Source organism: Torulaspora delbrueckii, chromosome 1, assembly GCF_000243375.1.
Source record: "Torulaspora delbrueckii CBS 1146 chromosome 1, complete genome".
NCBI lineage: Eukaryota > Fungi > Ascomycota > Saccharomycetes > Saccharomycetales > Saccharomycetaceae > Torulaspora > Torulaspora delbrueckii.
Window position 1 is genome coordinate 672,523 of NC_016501.1, and position 23,227 is coordinate 695,749.

The 23,227-nt window shown below is 41.9% G+C and overlaps 11 protein-coding genes and 1 non-coding gene across 12 annotated transcripts; 8 read left to right on the forward strand and 4 right to left on the reverse strand.

The window, feature by feature from the left end:
* Nucleotides 1-97: 97 nt before the first annotated feature.
* Nucleotides 98-763, forward strand: RRP17 (rRNA-processing protein RRP17; the record flags this gene model as incomplete). The annotated part of the gene is made up of 1 exon (XM_003678873.1): nt 98-763. The coding sequence occupies one exon, from the start codon at nt 98-100 to the stop codon at nt 761-763; it is 666 nt and encodes a 221-aa protein (XP_003678921.1).
* Nucleotides 764-777: 14 nt separating this feature from the next.
* ERD1 (Erd1p) lies at nt 778-1,827 on the reverse strand (the record flags this gene model as incomplete). Its single annotated transcript, XM_003678874.1, has 1 exon — nt 778-1,827. The coding sequence occupies one exon, from the start codon at nt 1,825-1,827 to the stop codon at nt 778-780; it is 1,050 nt and encodes a 349-aa protein (XP_003678922.1).
* Nucleotides 1,828-2,505: 678 nt separating this feature from the next.
* On the forward strand, nt 2,506-3,675 carry RML2 (mitochondrial 54S ribosomal protein uL2m; the record flags this gene model as incomplete). Its single annotated transcript, XM_003678875.1, has 1 exon — nt 2,506-3,675. One exon carries the CDS (start codon nt 2,506-2,508, stop codon nt 3,673-3,675), a length of 1,170 nt encoding a protein of 389 aa, XP_003678923.1.
* Nucleotides 3,676-3,743: 68 nt separating this feature from the next.
* Nucleotides 3,744-4,871, reverse strand: TDEL0A03810 (putative aminopeptidase; the record flags this gene model as incomplete). Its single annotated transcript, XM_003678876.1, has 1 exon — nt 3,744-4,871. One exon carries the CDS (start codon nt 4,869-4,871, stop codon nt 3,744-3,746), a length of 1,128 nt encoding a protein of 375 aa, XP_003678924.1.
* Nucleotides 4,872-5,083: 212 nt separating this feature from the next.
* On the reverse strand, nt 5,084-5,878 carry VMA8 (H(+)-transporting V1 sector ATPase subunit D; the record flags this gene model as incomplete). Its single annotated transcript, XM_003678877.1, has 1 exon — nt 5,084-5,878. The coding sequence occupies one exon, from the start codon at nt 5,876-5,878 to the stop codon at nt 5,084-5,086; it is 795 nt and encodes a 264-aa protein (XP_003678925.1).
* Nucleotides 5,879-6,120: 242 nt separating this feature from the next.
* On the forward strand, nt 6,121-8,538 carry SYF1 (mRNA splicing protein SYF1; the record flags this gene model as incomplete). The annotated part of the gene is made up of 1 exon (XM_003678878.1): nt 6,121-8,538. One exon carries the CDS (start codon nt 6,121-6,123, stop codon nt 8,536-8,538), a length of 2,418 nt encoding a protein of 805 aa, XP_003678926.1.
* Nucleotides 8,539-8,596: 58 nt separating this feature from the next.
* Nucleotides 8,597-10,105, reverse strand: AFG1 (Afg1p; the record flags this gene model as incomplete). The annotated part of the gene is made up of 1 exon (XM_003678879.1): nt 8,597-10,105. One exon carries the CDS (start codon nt 10,103-10,105, stop codon nt 8,597-8,599), a length of 1,509 nt encoding a protein of 502 aa, XP_003678927.1.
* Nucleotides 10,106-10,472: 367 nt separating this feature from the next.
* On the forward strand, nt 10,473-12,794 carry MAK10 (Mak10p; the record flags this gene model as incomplete). Its single annotated transcript, XM_003678880.1, has 1 exon — nt 10,473-12,794. The coding sequence occupies one exon, from the start codon at nt 10,473-10,475 to the stop codon at nt 12,792-12,794; it is 2,322 nt and encodes a 773-aa protein (XP_003678928.1).
* Nucleotides 12,795-13,447: 653 nt separating this feature from the next.
* Nucleotides 13,448-13,945, forward strand: RPL12B (60S ribosomal protein uL11; the record flags this gene model as incomplete). The annotated part of the gene is made up of 1 exon (XM_003678881.1): nt 13,448-13,945. One exon carries the CDS (start codon nt 13,448-13,450, stop codon nt 13,943-13,945), a length of 498 nt encoding a protein of 165 aa, XP_003678929.1.
* Nucleotides 13,946-14,575: 630 nt separating this feature from the next.
* Nucleotides 14,576-16,489, forward strand: RAD30 (DNA-directed DNA polymerase eta; the record flags this gene model as incomplete). The annotated part of the gene is made up of 1 exon (XM_003678882.1): nt 14,576-16,489. One exon carries the CDS (start codon nt 14,576-14,578, stop codon nt 16,487-16,489), a length of 1,914 nt encoding a protein of 637 aa, XP_003678930.1.
* A 347-nt stretch (nt 16,490-16,836) lies between these two features.
* TDEL0Atrna8S lies at nt 16,837-16,918 on the forward strand. The gene has a single exon. It is a non-coding gene; the product is annotated as a tRNA-Ser (tRNA).
* A 946-nt stretch (nt 16,919-17,864) lies between these two features.
* HKR1 (Hkr1p) lies at nt 17,865-22,955 on the forward strand (the record flags this gene model as incomplete). The annotated part of the gene is made up of 1 exon (XM_003678883.1): nt 17,865-22,955. The coding sequence occupies one exon, from the start codon at nt 17,865-17,867 to the stop codon at nt 22,953-22,955; it is 5,091 nt and encodes a 1,696-aa protein (XP_003678931.1).
* Between the last annotated feature and the right edge of the window lie 272 nt (nt 22,956-23,227).

Sequence of the window (23,227 nt, forward strand, 5' to 3'; positions counted from 1 at the left end):
TTTTCAATGAGTCCATACTGAAAAATTTGGCTAATAGCTCATCTCGGCTCATCTCATCTCATCTCATCTGGTATCGAGCCATTGAGTAGTGTTCATAATGCCGCCATCTCGTTCAAATAGGCAGATCTTAACACAGGGGAAGAAGTATGCTAATAAGAAGCTGAAAAAATTTGGTACAGATGAAGTTGCGTTCAATAAGGATGATCGGTTAGAGTATTTGACTGGGTTCCATAAGCGTAAGTTGCAAAGACAAAAGAAGGCTCGGGAGTTCAATCAGGAGCAAGACCGATTGACCCGAATTGAGGAGAGGAAAAATATGAGGGATGAGCGGAAGAGACAGCTTGAGGAACGTTTACATGATTTCAAGAAAGGTCTGGACCTTGCAGTGAGCGATGATGAGGAAGTAGAGGACAAGGAGGAAGAGTGGGAAGGTTTTTCAGATGATGGTGATGATGAGAGTACGGAACCTTCGGTGAAACCCATTTTGAAGACAGTTTACACGGATGATTCATCGGTTAGTGTGGAAACACTGGAACCTAATGATAATTTTGCATACTTGGCCAAGGTGAACAACGTCAACCTCAGTGAGAGCGAAAAGATCCTTACTCAAAGTATATCGAGAGCAGGTAAATATGCCAAATTTTTGGGGATGGCCGATAAGGACGATAAGCCTAAACAAAAGAAGAAGAAGTTTAGATACTTGACCAAAAACGAGAGAAAGGCCAATCAATACAAGGCAAACGCTAACAAGAGAAGAAGGTGAAAGTTGATGGTTTTTTATTTCTCCGTAACTAAATTTCTTGTCATTACATATTCGGATTCCAATTTGAATATGACCCAAATTGATCTTCTAAGCACTTCGAGGTATTGTAATTCGCTTTGGAAGAAAAGCATATGGTTTGGTGTTTTCATGACCCAGATCCACCAAAATTTTATAGTAAAATCAGTGAGAAACCCGATGTAATAAATAAACTTGGGAAAAATCACACTGTTCGTCGACTTGTGATTTTTCCGTATTTGCAGCAGTGAGTTACATCTCCAATCCATCTTGACATCCCAAAATAATGTGAAGCACGAATTTAGGCATTGAAACCAGTAAACCGTGTTGAAATTTTGAATGTCTGGTGCGACCCTAGTGTACCAAACGCTGACCACAATCGGTATACCGGAACAGTATTTTAATGCGTTTACCAGCATTGATCTATCTTTTGTCAGGTAAAATTCTCTCAGACACTGCCATATTCTGATCTCTAATGGAAATAGCGACACGAGAAGGTCGAAATGGGTCCATACAGCGTCTTTGCTCAGTACAAGCGCTGTCATATGCAGTGAAAAATCAATCAATGGTTTTGTAAATGAAGTGAGCGTATCTGAGATTAAGATGTAGACATTTCTCATGGACCTTGGAGTGGGTTCTATCAATAAGATCCTCTTGACACAGTACGCAATTATCTGACATTTTTGGATAATGGAACCAATTATGATGGCAAATTCAACCAATGGTATTATTGACACAAGTAAATGTGCGAAGTCATTAGTTTCGGCCCATTGTTGACAGATCATACTAACGACAAGTAAAGGTACAACAATTTTAGAAATCCTAATGGCAAATTTTCTCGAAAGTCTCTGCATTTGCAACTGATTCAACGGAAGCACAACCTCATTGGGGTTTCTGGTCTGTACAAGGGTCGACACGTCCAACTGGTATGACGATAGGAATTTCAAGATAGTTTGCCATAGCCAAATAGCTATCAAGAGCAGTACATTGACTCGCTCTGATGCAGGTATAGCGATCACCAGTGGTCCAGGGACTTTTTCAGCATCCATTGACCTCTTACACTTGTATATGCCAGGTCAAAAGTGAACTTCACTTTCATTCTCTTACTTGATCTTCGACACGAAAAAAGTGGTTTATTTTTACGTCAAGAACAAGACCCTTTGTGTGATTCAGTTGGTATTGTTTTAATCTTAGGAGAAAAGTACATAGACCACCTCCGATTCATGATTAGCATGGAAATGTATTTCTACAATCATCATTAAAGAAAAAGGGAACTTAAATAGTGGCCCAATGCTATCGAATAGAATCAACAATTTCGAACATCCCAGTTCTCAAAGAAATTTTGCACATAGATAATTAGGATCAGAATTTTCAGTGTTTGGCTAATGTTGCTTTGATCAGTCATTTCAATCTAGATTGGTCGATCCGCTTGGGGCGACAACTTGTCATCATTCTAAAATCTGTGAAATTTCGATTAAACTGGGAAGAACAAAATAAATTCTGTCCGTCAAGAACAACTGTTCTTGAACATTGGTTCATACTACGAGAAGCTACTGGGCTTCTTTGCAGTAGTGAGGAGGAGCGATGAGCATTGAACTTGAAAATTTTCCGTCTTTTATAGCTTGATTTTTTCACCACTTTCGGGTAAGGACTTTTTTTTTTCATCAACTATTGAAGAGAGGTCTTGACAAGGCTAAGAGTGGGAATTTAGCAGGTTTAAAAGGCCGATGTTGATTCTATTGAGGAATTGTGTTATCCCTCCTGCTCTGGTTCGTCAGAGGGCCACTTCTGTGGTCGGACTGCACAGATTTTTCAGTTCCCGGAGTGGACTTTTGCAGAGGATCGAACAAAATGCTGCTGCTGATGGGGAAACGGGGTTTGTATCGCCACAGATGTTGAAGATTATTCCAAATGATACGGATATTGCAACATTGGAGAAACAGGATGAACTGATTAGAAGGAGGAGGAAATTGTCGAAGGAAATTACACAGATGAAGAAATTGAAACCAGTTTCGCCAGGTTTAAGATGGTGGAGAACACCTATCTATCCGTATTTGTACAAGGGAAGACCCGTGAGAGCTCTGACGGAGGCCAAGAGGGGTAAAGGTGGTAGAAATCATTCTGGTAGAATTACTGTGCGTCATAGAGGTGGTGGACATAAGAGACGTATTAGATTAGTGGATTTTACACGTACGGATCCGGGTCAACAAACTGTGCAAAGGATTGAGTACGACCCTGGTAGAACTTCTCACATTGCTTTGCTGAAGAATAACCAGACGGGGAAACTATCGTATATTATCGCATGTGATGGTTTGAGAGCTGGAGATGTTGTCGAATCTTACAGACAAGGTATTCCTGAAGATTTGTTACGTGAAATGGGTGGTAAAGTTGATCCTGCTATTCTGAGTGTGAGGACTGCGCAAAGGGGTAACTGCCTGCCAATCTCCATGATTCCTATTGGTAGTATTGTCCACAACGTCGGTATCACTCCTGTTGGGCCTGCCAAATTTTGCCGTGCAGCTGGTACTTATGCTCGTATTATTTCCAAGACTCCAGAAAAGAAGAAAGCTATTGTGCGTTTGCAAAGTGGTGAACATCGTTATGTGTCGCTAGAAGCATGTGCCACTATCGGTATAGTCTCCAATATTGACCACCAAAACAGATCTCTGGGTAAAGCTGGTAGATCTAGATGGCTCGGTATCAGACCCACCGTGAGAGGTGTGGCCATGAATAAATGTGACCATCCTCACGGTGGTGGTCGTGGTAAATCTAAGTCCAAGAAATTGTCCATGTCTCCATGGGGTCAATTAGCCAAGGGTTTCAAGACTAGAAGGGGTAAGAATCAGAATAGAATGAAGGTTAGGGATAGACCAAGAGGTAAAGACGCTAGAAAATGATTGCATTTTTGAAGTGGTGCATTTTGTAAGTATTTATCAAATTCCTAATGTACTTGTAAATAATATGGCTACGTTAGCCTCATGAATTCCCAGTTAGCTAATTCTAGAACGGCACCCAAGGTAACTTTGGCGTGTTCTGCCATATGGTCGAAGCTTAAACGATCGAGAGTGTCCATCGTTGTATGGATGTACTGGTTTGTCTTGTTGTATTCGGATTCTAAGATGAAGGCAGCGGGAAACCCATTCTTCATGGCACTACCGTGATCGCTGCACGCATAGCCGCAAGTCGTTTCTCTATATGGTATCGAAGCATATGAGTTTATTATCACTTTCATAAAGTCAACAAGGGCTGGGTCTGTAAAATCAGTGACAAGTCCAATGTGTTCGTCACGCTTATTGCGAACATAACCTGTCATATCCTGTTGTATCATGGCCACTACTAGTTTTTCTTGTTCTTTGTAAGATGAGAAAACATCCATTGAACCCAATAGCCCACCTTCTTCCGCAGAGTAAAAATGGAACTCAACGGTATTGTCGGGGAAATTACCATCAGCAATATGTTTGGCATAGACTCTCAAAGCCTCTAAGTTGGTCACAGTTCCCGATCCATTGTCATCTGCACCAGGGGTGGCTATCCATGACGGAAATATTAAATTCAACGAATCGAGATGAGACCCCATGACAACCAAATTTTCTGGAGTTTTGTGCCCTGGTATTCTCACTATAATCGAGAATTGTCTCCATTTCTTGTGGTCAAAATGCTCAATTTCAACAGCACCTTTCGGTATCACATCAGTAATATTGTGTATAATCTCTGAGAGCCATAAGGCTGATTCATATCCACTGGGGGATTTGTAGTATCTGGTGAAGAAACTGCAAAAATTTGCCAGATTCATATACATCTCATCCTTGTCAATCAAGGTACTCAAGTTTTCGAAAGAATCAACCTCTGACGTCTGTTTGGGGTAATTGTAACTCGGCAGATCATGCTCATCGTCAACATTTTTACTCCAGGGCCAGTTTAGATGATCTGTGACATCAATAAATCCTACACCTCTTCTCTTCAACAATCCCTTCTCAGACTCTCTCACCTCAATCCTCTCGCCCTTACCAATTTCAAGAATCCTGACATCATTTGAGCCAATTGCAACACACAAGCACACCAAAGATATGAACACGAACAGTCTCGATCTCATCTTGTCATTTCACTCTTGACAGTGTTTTTAGTAGAACTCCGTGAATGATCTTAAACTACCCTGATTATATGTACTGTCGCTCTCAGAAGCTCTGTGGTATGCTCATCAGCGCTAAGAAATATTCACTGAAAACTTGATGAATAAGACAACTTTTTCCGTCGACATCTAGATTGGACAAGATGAGTGATATAATGCTTAAACGGTCTATACAACTAAAATATGACATCTTCCTCTTGTTCTTCTACGACCGTTGCAGATTGGGCATCAGCCGCAGTGTCATCGTCTTTATTCACTTCATTGTGTGATCCTTCTTGCTGTTGTTGCTTAGCCAATTTCGCCTCTTTCATCTCAGCATCTAATCGAGCTGTCTCGAGCTGTTTCTTCTCTTGCACCTTCTTCAATCTATAAAACTCTTCTCTGTCCAATTCATCCAATTCACTGTTGATGTAAGCAATGGTGTTCTCGGTTCTTGGGATAATGACATGCTCAATAGCATTGACTCTTCTATTTGTCACTTTGATAACTTCATCCAGGATGATAAATGCGGTCTGTAATGAAGCCAATTCCACCAAGGTCTCCACAGCTTTGGAGTAAATCTCCTTGGCACGCTGGACTTGTTGACCACCACGTCCCAGACCCGTCAATTTGAAATCATTGATATTGGCATCAATATACGACTCGAATTGTGGTAGGTAAACACCACTAACATTCTCTTGGCGAGCTTTAACCTTGAATCTAGCATTAGAAACACTTTCTTGCACTTGGTATCCTATGTTCTCACCTGTTGCGTACGAGACTTCTGCTAACGAAAACGCGGCAGTTTGCATAACACGACCCATCTTTTGCTTGGCATCATCAATTCGCTTCGTAATATCACGAAACCGCTTGGTCAAAGCCTCAGACTTACGTTTTAACAGCGAATAACCCTGGTTTGCACCTTTTAGCTTCGTTTTCATCAACCCTAGCGTCATACGCGTAGGGAAGACCTGTTCTCTTGTGCCAGACATACTGATTGCTCAATCCTAACTGCTTTCAACCTCCTTAGAACCCCCAATGGCCCATTTAACCATCTAACATCTCTCGTCATGAATCAACTTCTTGTATGTTTAAAGGCCCCCGGTCCCTAAGCTTGCAACCAAGCAGCATAAGCTGGGTAACAAGGCGATTGAAATTTGTAGTGTCTAGTCGATGAGCAGGACAGCTTTAAAGATTGGACGAATTGGGCTTGTAAAAGGGCATAAGTGTGCTAATGGATGATATTAGTCGATATGTGGCTGATGAGGACGATTTAGCGTTTGAATACGAATTGCAACGGACTCCGCAGAGTGTAGTTACATGGAGAAGGTACTTGGATAGCTGGAAGGAGGATGGGAGACCTGATAGCCATATTGTTTGGCTTTACGAACGGTTCTGTCGCCAGTTTCAAAGTGATATGGAAATTTGGGAGGATTATATACAGTGGTTGCTCCAAAGATGTGGGAAAAGTGTGGAATATACAGATATTATGGAACTATTCATACGAAGCCTATCTTATTGTGCTAAGAATTGTGAAGACTTGTGCATAATGTTTTTGGAGTTTGCAATAGGTCAATTGGATCTGAAATATATCAGGATGGCATTCGACATTTCGCTCAAGAGACTTCCGAGAGACGGTCATGGGCGTGTTTGGGAGAAAGTACTGCGATTCATTGACGAGACTTTGTCCCCATTGACTCGCAATGAGGAAACGGAATATGATGATATTTTCGAGGAATTGAGTATCCTCATTTACAAAGGACTATTTGAAAAAACTGATGAGGGGAATCATGAATTAGATCTGTGGACATCGCTTATCCTGAAGAGATACTTGGATGTATGTCCAAGCGAACAGAGACCCTTGAATGTGATTCGAATAGCACAAACGGGTGATCATGACTTTCTCTATACAGCATACCGCAAGTTTTATGGCAATGGACCTCAGTCAACGCTCCCGTACTCTACTAATCTCCTGTACCTTGAGTCATTGGAATCCCTGAATAAAAGAGAAGCGTACGAACAATTTATCACCGAGTTGGCCGGAGTATTCCCTGAGAACTGGGTCGAATTGAAAGTAACACTTGTCAAATTCTACATCAAGTCAGCGCAACACGATAAGATAGTTCACGTGTTGGAAGATTCTTTGGCCAGGACTCAGAGTGTCCAGGAATTTTCTGTGCTCTATAGCACATACCTGAACTATGAGAAAGCATTTATCGACATCGTTCTGCAGGAGTTAAAAAATAACTCACAAGTCATCGGTGATTGGGAACAGCAAGTTGAAAGTCATCTGAGTCGGCTTCAAGGTCTTATTGAGTCGTATGAGATACGGCTCAATGATATTAAGATCAGGAGAAATCCCAATTTGGTTAGCAATTGGTCGGAGAGAGCGACTCTGTTTCCCGCGGCTGCTGGAAAGTGTGATGTATACTCGCACGCTATACTGACCATCGATCCTTATAGAGTTAACATTCCCGGTTCTCTCGGCAAGCTATGGTGTGCTTACGCGGAGCTTTATTGGGAAGCAGGAGATTTCGATAGTGCTCGCGAAGTTTATGATCGAGGACTCAGAGTACCTTATCCATACCTACAAGACCTTGAGGAGCTATGGACAACATGGGCTGAACATGAATTGGAAAGCTTTTCAATAGAATTTGCCATTAAGCTGATGGAAGACGCTTTGCAAGTTCCTGAGAATCCTGAGCTATTAGTGGATAGATTCAAAGAAGGAGACAAGAAAGTACCCGCGCAGGCTGTGGTTTTCACCTCTTTGAAACTCTGGTTGTTATACTTGGATTTTACAGAGTCTCTTTCTTATGATTCTTCAGAGTACACCGAAAAGACCATTGCACTTTATGAACAAATGATTGCGTTAAAGGTGGCGACACCGATGGTGTTCATAAACTACGCACATTTCTTGCAAGAACATAGGGAAGAGCTTTCTAGTTTCCAAGTTTACGAACGTGCAATTGGAACTTTCCCACCAGAAACACAACTTGAGATATGGGATCTGTACTTGACAGAAGGGACCGCTGAAGACAGTCCCCTTGCAAAAGAGCAAATCAGAGATTTGTTCGATCAGGCACTAGAGAACTTGACCAATGGAAGAATTGATTGTAAAACTATTTTCCTTTTGTACAGTGATTTTGAGGAGCAATGTGGTCTGCTAAATAGATGTTGTGAAATCCTCTTGCAAGGCGCCAGAAAGACAGCCAATCTGGAAGACAAGATAACCTTGTGGCAAATGTGCATCTCTAAAGCAAAAGCACTGTTGGGTAACGAAGAATCACGGAAATTGTATGAAGAATGCATCCAATCTTTACCTAATTCTCAAGTAATGAAATTCGTTGTGGACTTTGCAAGAACAGAAGCGGTTCTTGGGGAAATCGAGAGAGCAAGAGAACTCTTCAAATACGGTGCCCAGCTCCTACCACCAGGAAGGAATGGTCTTCTATGGGAAAAATGGGACGAGTTTGAAGTAAGAAATGGTAATAAGGAGAGCTACAAGGACATGTTGAAACTCAAAAGAAAATTGGAGAAGGAAATGCGGATTGAGACCGAAGCTGAAAGTCAATTGGAAGGTAATATTGCCTTTGTTGCCGCTTCAAAACAGAACGTTGTTAATCCGGAAGAAATAGAGTTGAATATATAGTTATTAACATGCATAAATACTTTTCATGATATCAAATTGTCATAAGAATGTTTCTTTCTTAGCGCTCAATCCAGTCTGCTGAACTCATCTGATGCAGTCTGCTCAATGCTCTTGCAAACGCAAATCTTTCCTCGTCCAATGCAAACATTTGAGACTTTTTGGCAATTTCTTTGGAGAACCCATGCTTCTTAACTAAAGCATCATCTTCAGTGTCCTGTTCACTAGCGGAGTCATCTTTAATATCCGCTTTGAGTTCGAAACTGTTCAGAATATCTTCAGGCTCAACGAATAAAGAGGTGAAATCTGCAGCGCCAGTTGTTGCCAGTTTACCACCACTATCATAGACAGCGTCCAGGAACGTAATGAATCTTCTCACCTCATCTCTAACATAGACAGTCAGATATGGGATATCAGTGACAATAAAGGCCTTGAAGTTGCTAGCCAACGACAGGTAGTCACCAGCAGCTAATGGTTGTTCACACAGCTCCCTAAAGGTGAATTGTGCTACACATGCAGGTGTGCATTTAGGAACTCTAAATTTACGGCCCCATGTAGTTAACGTAAAATCATAAAGAACTTCGTGCTCGGTGGAGGAGGTGTTCTCCTTTTGGGCAAAATAATTATACCACTGGTTTATATGACTTTCTCGCTCCGCTTGGCATTTTGGAGAATTGTATTTCTGTCCCTTCTCAGGATAGTAATAGACGGAAAGCGAGGGTCTAGGAATCTTACGATAGTCTGTTGGTGAGTCTAGGAAAATAACTTCTGTTCTCTTTTTGATCAGTTCGATACAAGGAATAAAAGATTCTCTTTGAACACCGTTCACGTAAAGCTCATCGGGGTGTCTATTAGAAGTAGCAAACAAAACCACGCCGTATTCCTTTGATAACAAGCTTGTCAGCAATCGCCTCAATAACATAGCATCGGCAACATCAGTCACTTGAAATTCATCGAAGCAAAGCAGTCGAGCGCTACTAGCGATCTCTGCAGCTAGAAATGGGATCGGATCGATATCCTTACCCTTGGCAGCACCAAGAGCATCCAGATTTTGTTCTTTAATAATTTCATGGGACCTCCGATGAACGTACTGCATAAATTGATGAAAGTGTATCCTCTTCTTTGATAAACTAGCTGGCACGGTTGAATAAAATAAATCCATCAGCATGGTCTTACCACAACCAACGTCGCCATAAAGGTAAATTCCTTTGGGTATACCACTGAAATCATCTGCCTTGGACTTAAACTTCATCAGATTGCCTAGAAAGGAAGCCCTCCAACCTACTTGATCTACTGCATTCGGAGTTTTGATTGCGGGAGGTTGATATCCAACCAGTGCGTCGTACAGTGACCCCAACGACTTGATTATACCTTGCTGATAAGGATCGTTTCTCAACTTTTTTAAATTGACTAATCTGTTATACTGTTCCAATGGTGTTACACTAGCATGGCTGGGAGGAGCTGTCGAAGTAACTAACTGACGTTTAGCGAATCCAGAGCATAGGCTAATCAGGGCCTTGCAATTCCTAAGATTATTAGCACTTTGTAATTGCAGTGTTATCACACTCATCCTTTTACCACCCGCAGCCACCTAAAATCAGGCCTTAAAAGCTGAATTGATTTAATATATATGTGTCAAATCCATTATCGAAGGTTCATTTCTTCAATAAATGCTCGAGGCAGCTTGCGTGACGCCCGGCATAGAAAGCGCGTCCCGAAATTGGACGGTCATCCTATTTGAAGTGGGGCAGACCATCAAAAGAGACCTTCGAGTTCCCCAACTTCTAAAAAATTGGACGTCTTCAGTTGAAAAGCGTTGATAATTAGATCCCGCTCTTGTAAGAAGCACAAAGTGGTAGATAAGGCTAGACATAGCCGCTTGGTATATTGAAAGAGATTATACAGAGCTATAGAGAGCGGGCAACGCAGTTTATGATATGCCGTTAGAGGATCAGTTGGAGAAATTGGATATATCGGACACGAGCTATGGCAGTATGACAGCTGAGATTGAGACTTTACGTGATGAAGATGGTGAACCAATGGAAGAACTTGTTGATATTACTCAGATGTTTTTCGACTTGGGACGTGATCTGTCTCCACATACTATTATTAAGGATCCAGGGTTCAATCTCTTTGAAGGTACTCATTCATTAGAGGTCAATAACGAAAAGTTGGATTCTTCGCTGATCTCATTGACCGATGAAGAACGACAATTCGACTGTAATTTGGCCTATGGCGATGATGAATTGCTCAGGTTGAAGCATGTCACAGCAATTGTGGACCTGTTGACTCGTTTTTTGGTCTCTTGGCTTAACGAGTATCAAACATTGCCTACAACTGTGCTGAGTTGTCGTTACGTCGAGCACCTTCTAATTGAATCATCAAAAGCAGGTCGATTGACCTATTTGCACAGTGGAGATCCACTATACGATCAAGTGCTTTGTGATGCGATCTACGGTATATGTTACTTTGCAAAGTTTGTGCAAAAGCTGTTAAAAGCAGGTGTTATCTTCGAAGAAGAGGATCTAAACTTTAATGGCATGGGACTTGATTTCCTGTCTTATTTTGAGGAACAGCAAGTGATTGTGGACCGGTTGCACCGAAGCATTGAGTTTGTTGAGTCATCTCAAGGTGATAAAGGCACTTTTCTCTCGCGGCTGCTGAGAATCATTATATGTCTGGTGAAAATGGAGGATCATCTGGAGTTATACAGCGCTGATGTGACCAGGTTGGACGAATTGATCGAGGAGTCCCGTTATCTAGATGAGCACGATGTTTCGCAGGAATATACGCCCCCACCAGGCTGCTTTTCTATGAGTATTCAAAAGCGGCTATCTAATCGGTTCCCTCCTAAGCATTTAGTAGTACCGAACTGGAATTACAAAGGTTTCAGCACTATGGCTCAGGATCTGAAGATAGTCTTGAAGGTCAATGACGCAGCTACGATGTTGGAAGCCGCCCAACTTGCACAATATTTCAATAAACTAACGCAAAGACATGTTATAGCGAGAGCTTTATTCCCCTTATACTTCATTCGGGATGATCAGACGATCCTTGGAAAATACTCAACTCTGGATTGTATTCACATGCATTTAAGGGAGTTTTCTGCAATGTCCACGACCATCAGTAAACAGTCACCTCAAGAATTAGAGCCTATTTTACAGGAAGCTATGAACGTTTTATTCGAGTGGTACCAAAATACAGCTCAAAACACTTCTCGTTATAGACAAGGTTACAATAGACAATTGTTGCTCTGGGACGCGTTACACGCCCAAATGGAAACCACTGAGTTTGAGCTAGCGCAACGGGGCATCGCTGATCAGACTATGGGCCAGCAAGGACGAATCCCATTTATGCCATACTCTTCGTGGGCATTCTCCATGAAAGTAACTGCAATGTTAGATTACGTTACGAAAGGGTTTGATCTTGACGTTTACAAGCCATTTGAGTCCTTTTCGATGTTCTGGTACGCATATTATCTGTCATATAACTTGGAGGCCTGCTTAGAGAATGTTCAACAATTCATTGATTCAAAGATAAATTCCATTCATGGTTTGGCGAAGAAGATAAAGAAGGTCAAAACGATTGAAAAGAAAAATGAACTGAAAGCCCAGCATCGTCATTTAATGGATACAGAGATGGAGCAATTGAGAACTAATAAGCGTTACTTAAGTTACCTCTTCATGAACACAGCAATCATCAAGTCTCTATCGTTGGCGCAGGTATTCCAATTCTCTATCCTAAGGTATCTCGGCATAATTGACACTAATTCACCAGCAAAGAGCAAGTTCACTTCCGATAGGCTGTTACATGATTTGAGATTCAAGCCGTTCTCCTCCATTGGTGTTCCTGATGTGTTGACATATGAGACTTTGCAATCCACGCTTAGAGAATTCTCAATTGAAGGGACCATGTCATCTGTAAAACTAGAAAATGCCCGACAATGCATGGACAAGGAGCTTCAAAGTGCTTCTAACGCGATTGAAACCATCAAGAAATGTATCAGTGCTGGTGACAATAACGGTCTCATTGTCACTGGTACTAGACTCGTGAAGGAAGAAGCATTGGACTACTACAATCATTTACAAGTATCAGTCGAGGCTATCATTGCAAATAGCACGACCATCTCGTCCCATTTGAAGTCCTTAAAATCAGCTGAGTGGAAACATAGACATGAGGTGAGACTGAACGTTCCTAAAGGCGGTTCTCCATTTTTCCCGCTACTTGAATTAATAGAAAAGGTGGATCGCAAGAAGTAAGATAAGCAAGGGAAAGCGTATGTACAGAATACTGCATTTGTTCAACAGACAATGTAAATAGTAATGAAATGTTGATAGATTATTAGAAGAATGATAGCCGCTGATGAGAGCTTGCGTTTTGTGTGACTGTTCTTTCAACCTATACACCTTGGAAAATTAATGATCTTGCATGGGTTTTACGAAGAGTAGAGATATTGACCAAACTTGTCTTTGTCTTGATCTTGTGTCAATACTGTCCATCGATCTTCCCTTCAGAACGCTTTCCTTAGTGGTCAAGATTGTTGGCTTGCGATGTATCCCATTTGCGTGGGTCCGCTTGTTCTGCCGCTAGGCGGGCACAGTCTGGAAAATTGTCCTTCTAGGCAGGACGCGATACGCGGCGGCGCGCTCGCTAGGCAGAGATCCCAACTGCCTCCTATTGGCCCCAGGCAGAGCTCGGTCAGGAGCTAGGCTGAGCGCCTGGTGGGAAACTCCTTTCACAGGATGCAGGCCGTGCAATCACAGGCAGAGAATCTGTTGCCCAGTGCATCTGTGATGATACTGTTGAAAAATTATTCAAGATGAAGTGTTTTAACTTGATTATACTTACATTTTATTTGTTGAGCCTTTGAAATAAGTCACAGTGCCCAAACACAAGGTAAACTAAAGATAAAATGCCTCCAAAGTTTGATCCAAATGAAGTTAAGTACTTGTACTTGAGAGCTGTCGGTGGTGAAGTCGGTGCTTCCGCTGCTCTAGCTCCAAAGATTGGTCCTTTGGGTTTGTCCCCAAAGAAGGTTGGTGAAGATATCGCCAAGGCCACCAAGGACTTCAAAGGTATCAAAGTTACCGTTCAATTGAAGATCCAAAACAGACAAGCTGCTGCTTCTGTCGTTCCAGCTGCTTCCTCTTTGGTCATCACCGCTTTGAAGGAACCACCAAGAGACAGAAAGAAGGAGAAGAACGTCAAGCACAGTGGTAACATCGCCTTGGATGAAATTATCGAGATTGCTAAGCAAATGAGAGAGAAATCTTTCGGTAAGAACTTGGCATCTGTTACCAAGGAAATCTTGGGTACTGCTCAATCCGTTGGTTGCCGTGTCGACTTCAAGAACCCACATGACATCATCGACGCCATTAACGCTGGTGAAATTGAAATTCCAGAAAACTAAGGTTGTTTCCCATTTCATTAGGTATAATATCCAAACATCATTACTCACTTTCTGTATTTTTTAGTCTAGGGTTTTTTATTGAAAAAACTTGTATTTTTTCGTCTGCAAACCTTCAATGATTAATGTACGCTAACACTATTAATGTTTTATCTGGTTGAAGCTATTTTACTCTTGGTCCATTTGGAAGCTTAAAAAAAAAGACGTTTGACAACACTCTGGGACCTAGTTTGGAATGCAATTTCTCTTTGAGAATTAAAACCATAAACCTGTACTTTGTCCCTATTTTATCAACAAACAAGATCAATTGACAATTACTCACCGAGATAGACTTTTCCCATGTCTATATTGGTCCATTTTCACTGTCATACAACTTAATGTAAATTTCTTGACTCAAAACTCATCTTATCTTACATAATCAAGTCTTATTTCTTGCTTGAAAACAGGCTTGAATCAGTTGATTCTAGTTGTGATTTCAACTCAGCTATTCTTATAGAACGGCTTCGCTCTTCGAAATTACATAATTTCGCTTTACCGAGAGGCCGTTAAGATGAGGAAGTAGATGAGTATTGTGTCGCTTTATAATACCTTTACAAGACTACAATCACTCCTGTCAGTACCAGAGGGTTTCTCATGTCCAAGTATAAATGGAAGGACCTAGTTAAGTTGAAGTCTAAGAATGAATCATACGAGTCACCACTCTCTGTTTTATGTCACATTGATGTCAACTGTTTTTACGCACAGGTGGAGGCAGTTAGATGTGGTTACACTAAGGATGACCCTGTAGTATGCGTGCAGTGGAACTCTATTGTAGCAGTATCGTACGCCGCTAGAAAGTACGGCATCACCAGAATGAACACCATCCAGCAAGCTCTTAAGAAGACACAAGATTTGATTCCAATTCACACGGCAGTCTTCAGGAAAGGTGAAGATTTTTGGCAATATCATGATGGGTGGGGGCCTTGGAATGAAGATAAGGAGAAACAGCTGCCGTCCTCGATCTATAAAATCTCTTTAGACCCTTATCGAAGAGAGAGCCGTAAGATCTTCAAGATATTTACAGAGTACTGTGATTTGGCCGAAAAAGCTAGTGTAGATGAGGTCTTTTTAGATATTGCAAGGCTATGCTTACAAAAGCTTATGGGCAGTGAACAAATTTTGCCTGGTAAGGAAAATCACAACACTATACAATTGATGCAGCAGATGTTCAAGGACGGGACTTACGATAGTGATGCATTTTTACCTCCAGTGCCTGAAGAACTGAAGGAGTTGAAGTTTGTTGGTAATTTGCTCAATCCCAATGATGAACCATTGATTGAAGACTGGGATGATGTGCTGTTTGCACTAGGATCGCAGATAGCGCAAGAACTTAGAGATGAAATTAGGCAAAATCTGGGTTACACGACATCATGCGGGTTGGCGCGTACTAAGATCGTCTGTAAACTAGCTTCCAATTTCAAGAAACCTGATGCGCAAACGATAATCAAGAATAGTTGTATTAACGCATTTCTGGACATTGGAAAATTTGAGATTACTAGTTTTTGGTCGCTTGGCGGAATCTTGGGCAAAGAGCTTATTCAAGTTTTACATTTGCCTGAAGATGGTACCATCAGAGCTGTTAGAGAGAGATGGCCACAGAGGGATGACCTGAGGATTTATCTCAATCGTTCAGCTCGAGAGTTTGCTAGCAAAGGTCAAGCAAACGGCATTATTGACCTATCCAGGACAAACGAAGTCGCTGACAAACTATATGACGCAGTTCGAGGTCAACATCGACTTCCAGTGGTCCCTCAAACAATGGTCAAATCTTTGATGTCAAACAAGAATATGACAGGTCAAGCTTGTAATAGCTTAGGAGACTGCTTTTCGTGGCTCGAAGTATTTGCTGGGGAACTTGCAGGGCGAGTTCATGAACTTCAGCAGGAATATAACAAGATTATAATACCGAGAACAGTTCACGTCTTGGTGCGTGCAAAATCAGGAGAAGCACATAGTAAGTCATGCCAATTTCAACAGAACGGAAAACTGAGTAGCCAAGACCTCCTTAAAGCTGGTGCTAAATTAACAGCAGAGATCGACGCCAGATTTGCCAGAGGCAAAGAGTACGCATTCTATCCTCTGCAGAACATAAATATGTCTCTATCCAATTTAGAGGTTCTGTCTTCCAAGAAATCCGTGGTTGAAATGTTTGGTGGTCAAGCTAGTGCACATAAATCTAAAATTGAATTGCCGCCAATAATTGACTTGCCGAAAAGTGGCTCAAGTGAAGTTCGGAATGACTATTCATGCCGCTCTTGTAATATAACCTTCAATAATGAGAAAGATTTCCAAGAACACGCAGATTTCCACATCGCCATGAGTTTATCCGAGAAGATAAATGGAACAAGTGAAGGTTCAAACAACCTTTCACTAGGCGAAAGACGACTCTTGAACTCTCAGAAAAGAAGAGGTAGTACACCGGAATTGCCAGGTAAGAGGAGACCGAAAAAGAAGAAGAATGATAGGGGATCGGCGACTGACATTTACCACTATTTTGCTAAAGGCTAGGAACTTGCGAAATGAATTATTCAAACGCGCCTATTGATAAGCATAATGATATATTAGATTTTTTGTAATTTTGATTTCTCAGCCATTATTTTTGAACTGCTCGATAGATATTCTTGACCCAAAATGGTTTTCTCGCTTACCAAACATTAAAATAATCTGATCAGTGGTTGTTGTTCGAAACAAGGCAGAGCCAGGTAATTGCTTTACCAGTCACACAATCTGAACTTTCGCTATCCCGATATACTACTACTTGATAATAACTTTTAGTGATGAATACAGATTGCAAACATGATTACTTCTTTATGATCATACTGAAACTTTGTTTTTCTTTAACATCTAATATACATGGCAACTTGGCCGAGTGGTTAAGGCGAAAGATTAGAAATCTTTTGGGCTCTGCCCGCGCAGGTTCGAGTCCTGCAGTTGTCGTTAATTTTTGTTACTTCATCAGATATTCATGGAGATTTCATGCATAGATTAATTTTCTGTATTTCAGCTTGTCGGTTATTTTTGATCATTTATAAGTATTAGCAGTTAACTCCGTCATGCATCTCAAATACTTCAAAAAATGCAAACAACCTGTAAAAAAGTTATCTTGCCGTCAGTAACCTGAGAGGAGTCACTGTCATTCTTTCAATTTCTTTGTTGCTAAGTGAGTTAGAATGAACTATATGTTATTCGTTGAAATGTAGTATTTGTAAAAATAAATTTCCTTTCAGCCAACAAGACATAAAACAGTTTCTTATCATCAATCTTATGAACACAAGTACCAAGGATGTTGCATCGAATCAGCTCCAAATCATACCGTGAACATATGAACAGTACTCCGATGCATCAATTCCATCTATTGGATTTAATATATTTTTCATAGGCACTAGCTAGATCTTTCATCGATAGAAGCTCAACGAATCCTAACAAATCTGTTAATCATTTAAACGACCGTTTAATATTGCAAGAATGGTTTCTTCATGTATTAAACCTAATATTTTATAGCTTATTATCTTTTCTTGTATTTAAGACATCCAATTTTACACTTCAATACAAGAATGGCATTCTGGTCTTTTATAATTGCAAGAAATCTTTATAGCGCCAGAACAACTATTCCCAGTTATATATAATTGCAAAATCAGTCAGATCTATTATGAAAAGCTTACTATTCTTTCAAGTTTTTTTAATACTGATAATGGACTGCACTCTATTTTTGTCTTGTCAGGTCCGCTATGCGAAAAATAATAAGCATCGATAAAAAGATGCAGATCGATAAAATAGGCTGCTCATTTGAAGATCCCCAAACCCTTTCAGTACCAGTATAATCCTCGACGGTGAGCTAAAAAGCGCATAGCATAACCTATACAAGGCTATAGAATAGGTGAATATGAAATACCATCAGCTGGTACGACTGGTGTTAATCATATTCGCCATCACATCATCAGTACGAGCACTCCCGTCTTCCAATGCATTAGAAGAGAAGACTGGCAGTACAGAGCAGAACAGAGAAACAACTAATAGCTTCTCAGGCGACGCTTATACTATTCAATCGCCCAGTCATACATCAAATTTACAAACTGGCACCTCGGATAGGAGCAGCAGCAATAAGATTGATTCGAGGAGTGGGACTACTAGTGTAATAGCAAACTCTGCAGATAAAAGCTCATCAGCACCTGGGGATGCGAACGACCAAAAGGTCGGCAGTGAAAGCGAGAGCTCGCCGACAACATCGACACAATCTGATATCCCGACTACGTCACAGCTCTGGTCCGAAGCTTCCAAATCAAGCTCTGTCAAACCTGAGGTCATATCATCATCACAGCAAAAAACTGAGACTACTTCTCTTAGCATACCAAGCTCTACATCTTCAATAGGAACTAGTTTATCATCTGCCAGCGATAGGGCGGTCGGTTCAACCAACTCAGGAGGGTCCAGTAATACTTATGATAAAAAGACATCATCTCAAACTGTTTACACAATCTCAAGTGACACCGAAACGAAATTAAGCAACACTCCGACGACTATCCAATCCAGTTCCACTCGAAGTGGAATTTCGAGCGACAAGAATTCTGGTATCTCAGCGGGATTAACCAGCGATTCCTCAGTCAAAGCTAGTTCGTCGACTTCCTCGACTTCTGATCAACTTGCGCTTCAGACCTCCAAGTCGCAAGACATCAACACGATCTCATCTTCTTCCGGAGCACCTACCAGTTCACCTGCTAGTTCATTTACAGCACTTTCGGATACGACATCTACCACCTTCAGCGATTCAAAACCAGCCCTAATAACGGGGCAATCTTCATCGTTGAGTACCGATACACCACCACTGGCCTCTTCTATCAGCAATACTCAGTCTAGCCAAAACAACATAGCCGACGATACTGACCGTAACGAAGGCACTTCCTCAAAGATCACCACAAACTCAGAAACTTCGCCCGCACTGAACACACAAAATGTTGTAACCATTATCCCTACTGAGAGCAAGTCCACATTAACTATCAACGATACCCCACTAACCTCCTCTTCACAAAGTACGAGGCCCACTTCCAGCATCACAGATGAGTTAACCTCATTGACTTCTACACCAGCATCAACGGCTTCGAGTGATTCGACAACAGCTTCTGGCTTCAGCTGGGACAATCCTTTCGCAAACGAACTATTTGTCAATCCCAGTACCACCTCTGATGCAACGCAGTCCACTGCGTCTAACAGCGATACCCTAGTGGGCTCTACATCCTCTAGTAGCGCTATCTCTGTCACTCCCACCTCACCGACTAGTGCTGACCAAGCTACGACCTCTACAGGACATCAACTGACTTGGGATTCATCGAGTCCTACTCCAACATTCACGGTCCCCACTGACACAACGATTTCGAGTAGCGAGCCTGAAATCAGCTCCGAGAGTAGTGGGGAGTTCAAGTCTACTTCCTCCGAAGAGCAACCCACCTCTTCCTCTACTGGTGAACAGTCCAGCTCCTCTAGTATTGATACCTCGATTACTTCCTCTCCAATAGACAGTGCCGGGGAAGGCGAGCAAACCTTCTCGAAAAGCAGCAGCGAACCAGGGTTCGACCAATCTACTTCTACGCCTACAACTACGGTCGTAATTGATGTATCAGGCTTCAGACCTCTTACTTTTTTTTTTTCAAGCTCGGAAAGCTCTTTAGAAGTAAGTCACACATCTAGCTCTACCTTTAATGAGCCAGATACAGCTTCAACCATGCCTTCAAACTCATACGGTGAAGGAACATCCACTTCGCTCACAAGTGATACCTCAGAGAGTTCCGCTCCAGATTGGGATCCGAGTTCCTCGACTATGGCGACACCGCCCTTGAGTAATAGCCAATCAACATCTGACGATTTTGAGCAAAGCACAACCGAATACTCAGGTCCTTCCTCCACTACTTCTACCCCGGAGGTTCCAATTATTACACTAACGTCATCGAGTGAACCAGTTTACACGTTATCTACTACTACGCCTTCGTCCAGTTCAATATTGACACCTATAACCACGGATGCAACAAGGGACTCCAGCAGTGTACTACAAACGAATTCAGCCAACACAATTACAAATCCAATCTCTTCCCTTTCGTCATTTGGACAATCCTCTCAAGAATATTCTGGCTCTGCACCACATTACACGGATACCTCAAGCAGTCAAACTACGGGATCTATCTTTGAAGTCACTTTAGCTACAAGTACTATATCAAGTATTACCTCTCAGGATTCGCCAACTTTCGATTTATCGTATATTACCTCCCAATCTTCAATCTCATCCACTAGCACTTCAGGAAATGTTGGTGGAGAAATTGCTACATCCATTACATCGGTCGACACGTCTAACATTGACATTGGGCAAAGTTCTTACGAATCACCTTCACAATCTTCGCTGACAACAGCTTCCCAGTTTCAGGTCTCTCAAGATGGTACATCCTCTGCTATGGAAACCGGTTCAGTGCTGAATGGGCAACCCGAATCTACTGGGGCGCAATCATTTACATCAGATATCGCTTCAGCAACATCCCTCACTGAATCCTCATATGACAGCATAGCAACCGAAGAACCCACAAGCTCAAGTAATCTCGAGACGATCGATTCATCATCAAAAACCGCCACAGCGACATATGACTCCGACTCTTTGTCGAACAGCATCGCGTCCCAACAGGCTTCGGGCTCAAGTGACTTTCAGACCAATATTGGGACCACATCTTCACCATTCGATACCGCCACGTCGACGTTCCTCACAAGCTCGTTATCTGATAGCATGGTATCCGAACAGCCTACGGTCTCAAATAACCCCCAGGACACTCACAGTATCAGCCAGACGGAGACCCTGGAACCTAGTTCTACCAGTTCGGGTACATCCACTGATGACACGCAGCCGAATGACACAGGATCAGAATCGCTTAGTTTAAGTGCAACTACGAGATCATCTGTCGACCTCATCTCTGGAACGGAATCAGATGGCTCCTTAAGGATGACTTTAACAACAAGACCAGCTCAGTCGACTGGCTCTTTACTGACTACAGGACAGACGACTGCTGCGAACACTGGCGCACGCTCATCCTCTGTCGGAGGGAGAACAACATTTTGGCTTCCAAGTTCCATTCAGGTTCAAAGTGACCCCACCAGATCAGGCACTTCGTCCTTCGACCCAGCGGTTACTGCCACTCTGCCTCAACTAATTGCGCCTCCGACGGCGGTTCCTGTCCCTGAAAACGCCAGCAAGATCACAGTTGGTTTCAAGAAGAATTTGAATTATGAGTTCCTCGTCAGCAGTTCGACGACCGCTGCCCAAATTTTCCACTTTCTTCCTTTTGTCCTCTCATTCCCATTCGAAGAAAATGGCACTAAAGACTTTTCATACAAGAGAAGAGGTACTCTTTTGGTTTCTTCATTCGAATTCAACAATACTACCACGTTGATGCCGGCTCAGTTTCATCAAGAAACTGTAACAGGGATATCGAAAAGAAGTGACTCCGAGTTTCCCTTTAATGCATCTGCAGTGGATGTCATCCAGATTATGCCAATGATAATCAAAGATAGGAACTATCTCACATCGATAGCGGTGCTATATTTTCCTTCCGCATATGTCTCCGAACTACAATCCATGGTCTCTGATGATACTTCGCAACTGTTTAATAATCCTGATCCAACACTCGACGCGCTTGCTGCTCTGATTGACCCTTCTATACCTCTCACCGGTTTGATTGATGGTTCTACTGGCTCTCTCAATGGTGGGAACCCATCCACTCAAAGTCACTCCCCATCCAGTCCATATAAATCACAGAGCAGCGATGACAATAGCGGTAGTTTAGGAACGGCAACAAATTCTGGGTTGAGTTCTGCCGTTAAGAAGAGGCTGGTTATTTACCTGACCTGCCTTGTTTTTGGAACACTACTTTGGATTCTTGTATTTATGTTTCTCTACAAGCATCTTTATGGCGGTAGAGTTATTGCCAAAAGAGCCTACCAAAGAGATGCAGCGCAGGAAGAAAAACAGCATTATAATTTTGCTGATATAACCAGTGTTCATTCTGCTGAAACTGAGCCCGCAAATGACAAAAGCGATGATGTTCCTCAGGAAAAGGATGTCGCTAGCGCCTCTCAATCCAGGTACTCTCTACCAGAAGATCTTATGATCACGGGAGAAAACACTGTTTACAGCGTATCTCAGGGTCTTCAATATTTTGTTGCGGAGGACGGGAGCTTCTACTACGCTGGTCCTTTGCAATCGACTAGTGAGGAGAATGAAACAACCAAAGGAGATTCTGCGGACATTGAGGACATAAATGATTATCTCTACTCTGCAGATCAAGAAAGGTCTATTGTCACAAATGAGCAGAGCTCTTGTGACATCGGAAGTTTGCAAATTGATGAAGAAGGTAATTTTGTTGTTTCTGATCCTAGCCCAAATGAAGAAGAGCATGAGATTACATCCAGCAATTCAGCAACCATCGAACTTTACAACAACAACAATTTATACAAGATGACAAGAACTGTGAACTCAAATGAGATATCGAGCCCTAGATATCTCGATCAGGACAGTCAAGGGGAAATATCTGATGCGGGCATGGGACAAGAAGGAAATCCTGATTTTCTAAGTTCAACTGAACAAAATTGGCACATTTCCAGCCCCGATGAATCTGAAAACTTTCCAGGTAGATCGGTCTTTGGATTTTACGGCAGTGATGATAGCAACAATATTGTGCAGTCGCTACCTGCTGAGAATTGCATTGATGAGTATCTTTATGTGAGCGGCGATGACGATAGCTTACTTGATAGCCCATTGGGAGTAAGAATCGAAGAAATTGATGATGATGCGGTCGACGTCCACGTTGATGACTTGGACGAACTGGATGAAGAGATGTACAAGAGACGTTCAAAGCTTATGACCCAGCAACAAAGAACCGAAAATGGTATGTTGCATATGTCAAGAGTCATGAAGGCAAAGGCTCAAGGAACCAGAAGGATATGAAAACGATTTTATATTCAAAGACACGGCACCCATTGTTACTTCTGCAAGCTGCTGGCAACTTATTAGAAAAGCATGCCCATAAAACCCGTTTCAACGGTACTTTAATTACATTTTGTATCTTTATTAATTACGCATTTGATTTCGCTTCTAACGTTGAGTTAAGTTCATAACGTAAGCATTTCATAAGTGAAAATAGAAGCGCCATCTAACTGCTTCAGTAAGAAGATTACTACAAGAGACTAGTCTTCACACTGCTCTCACCATCCGATGCA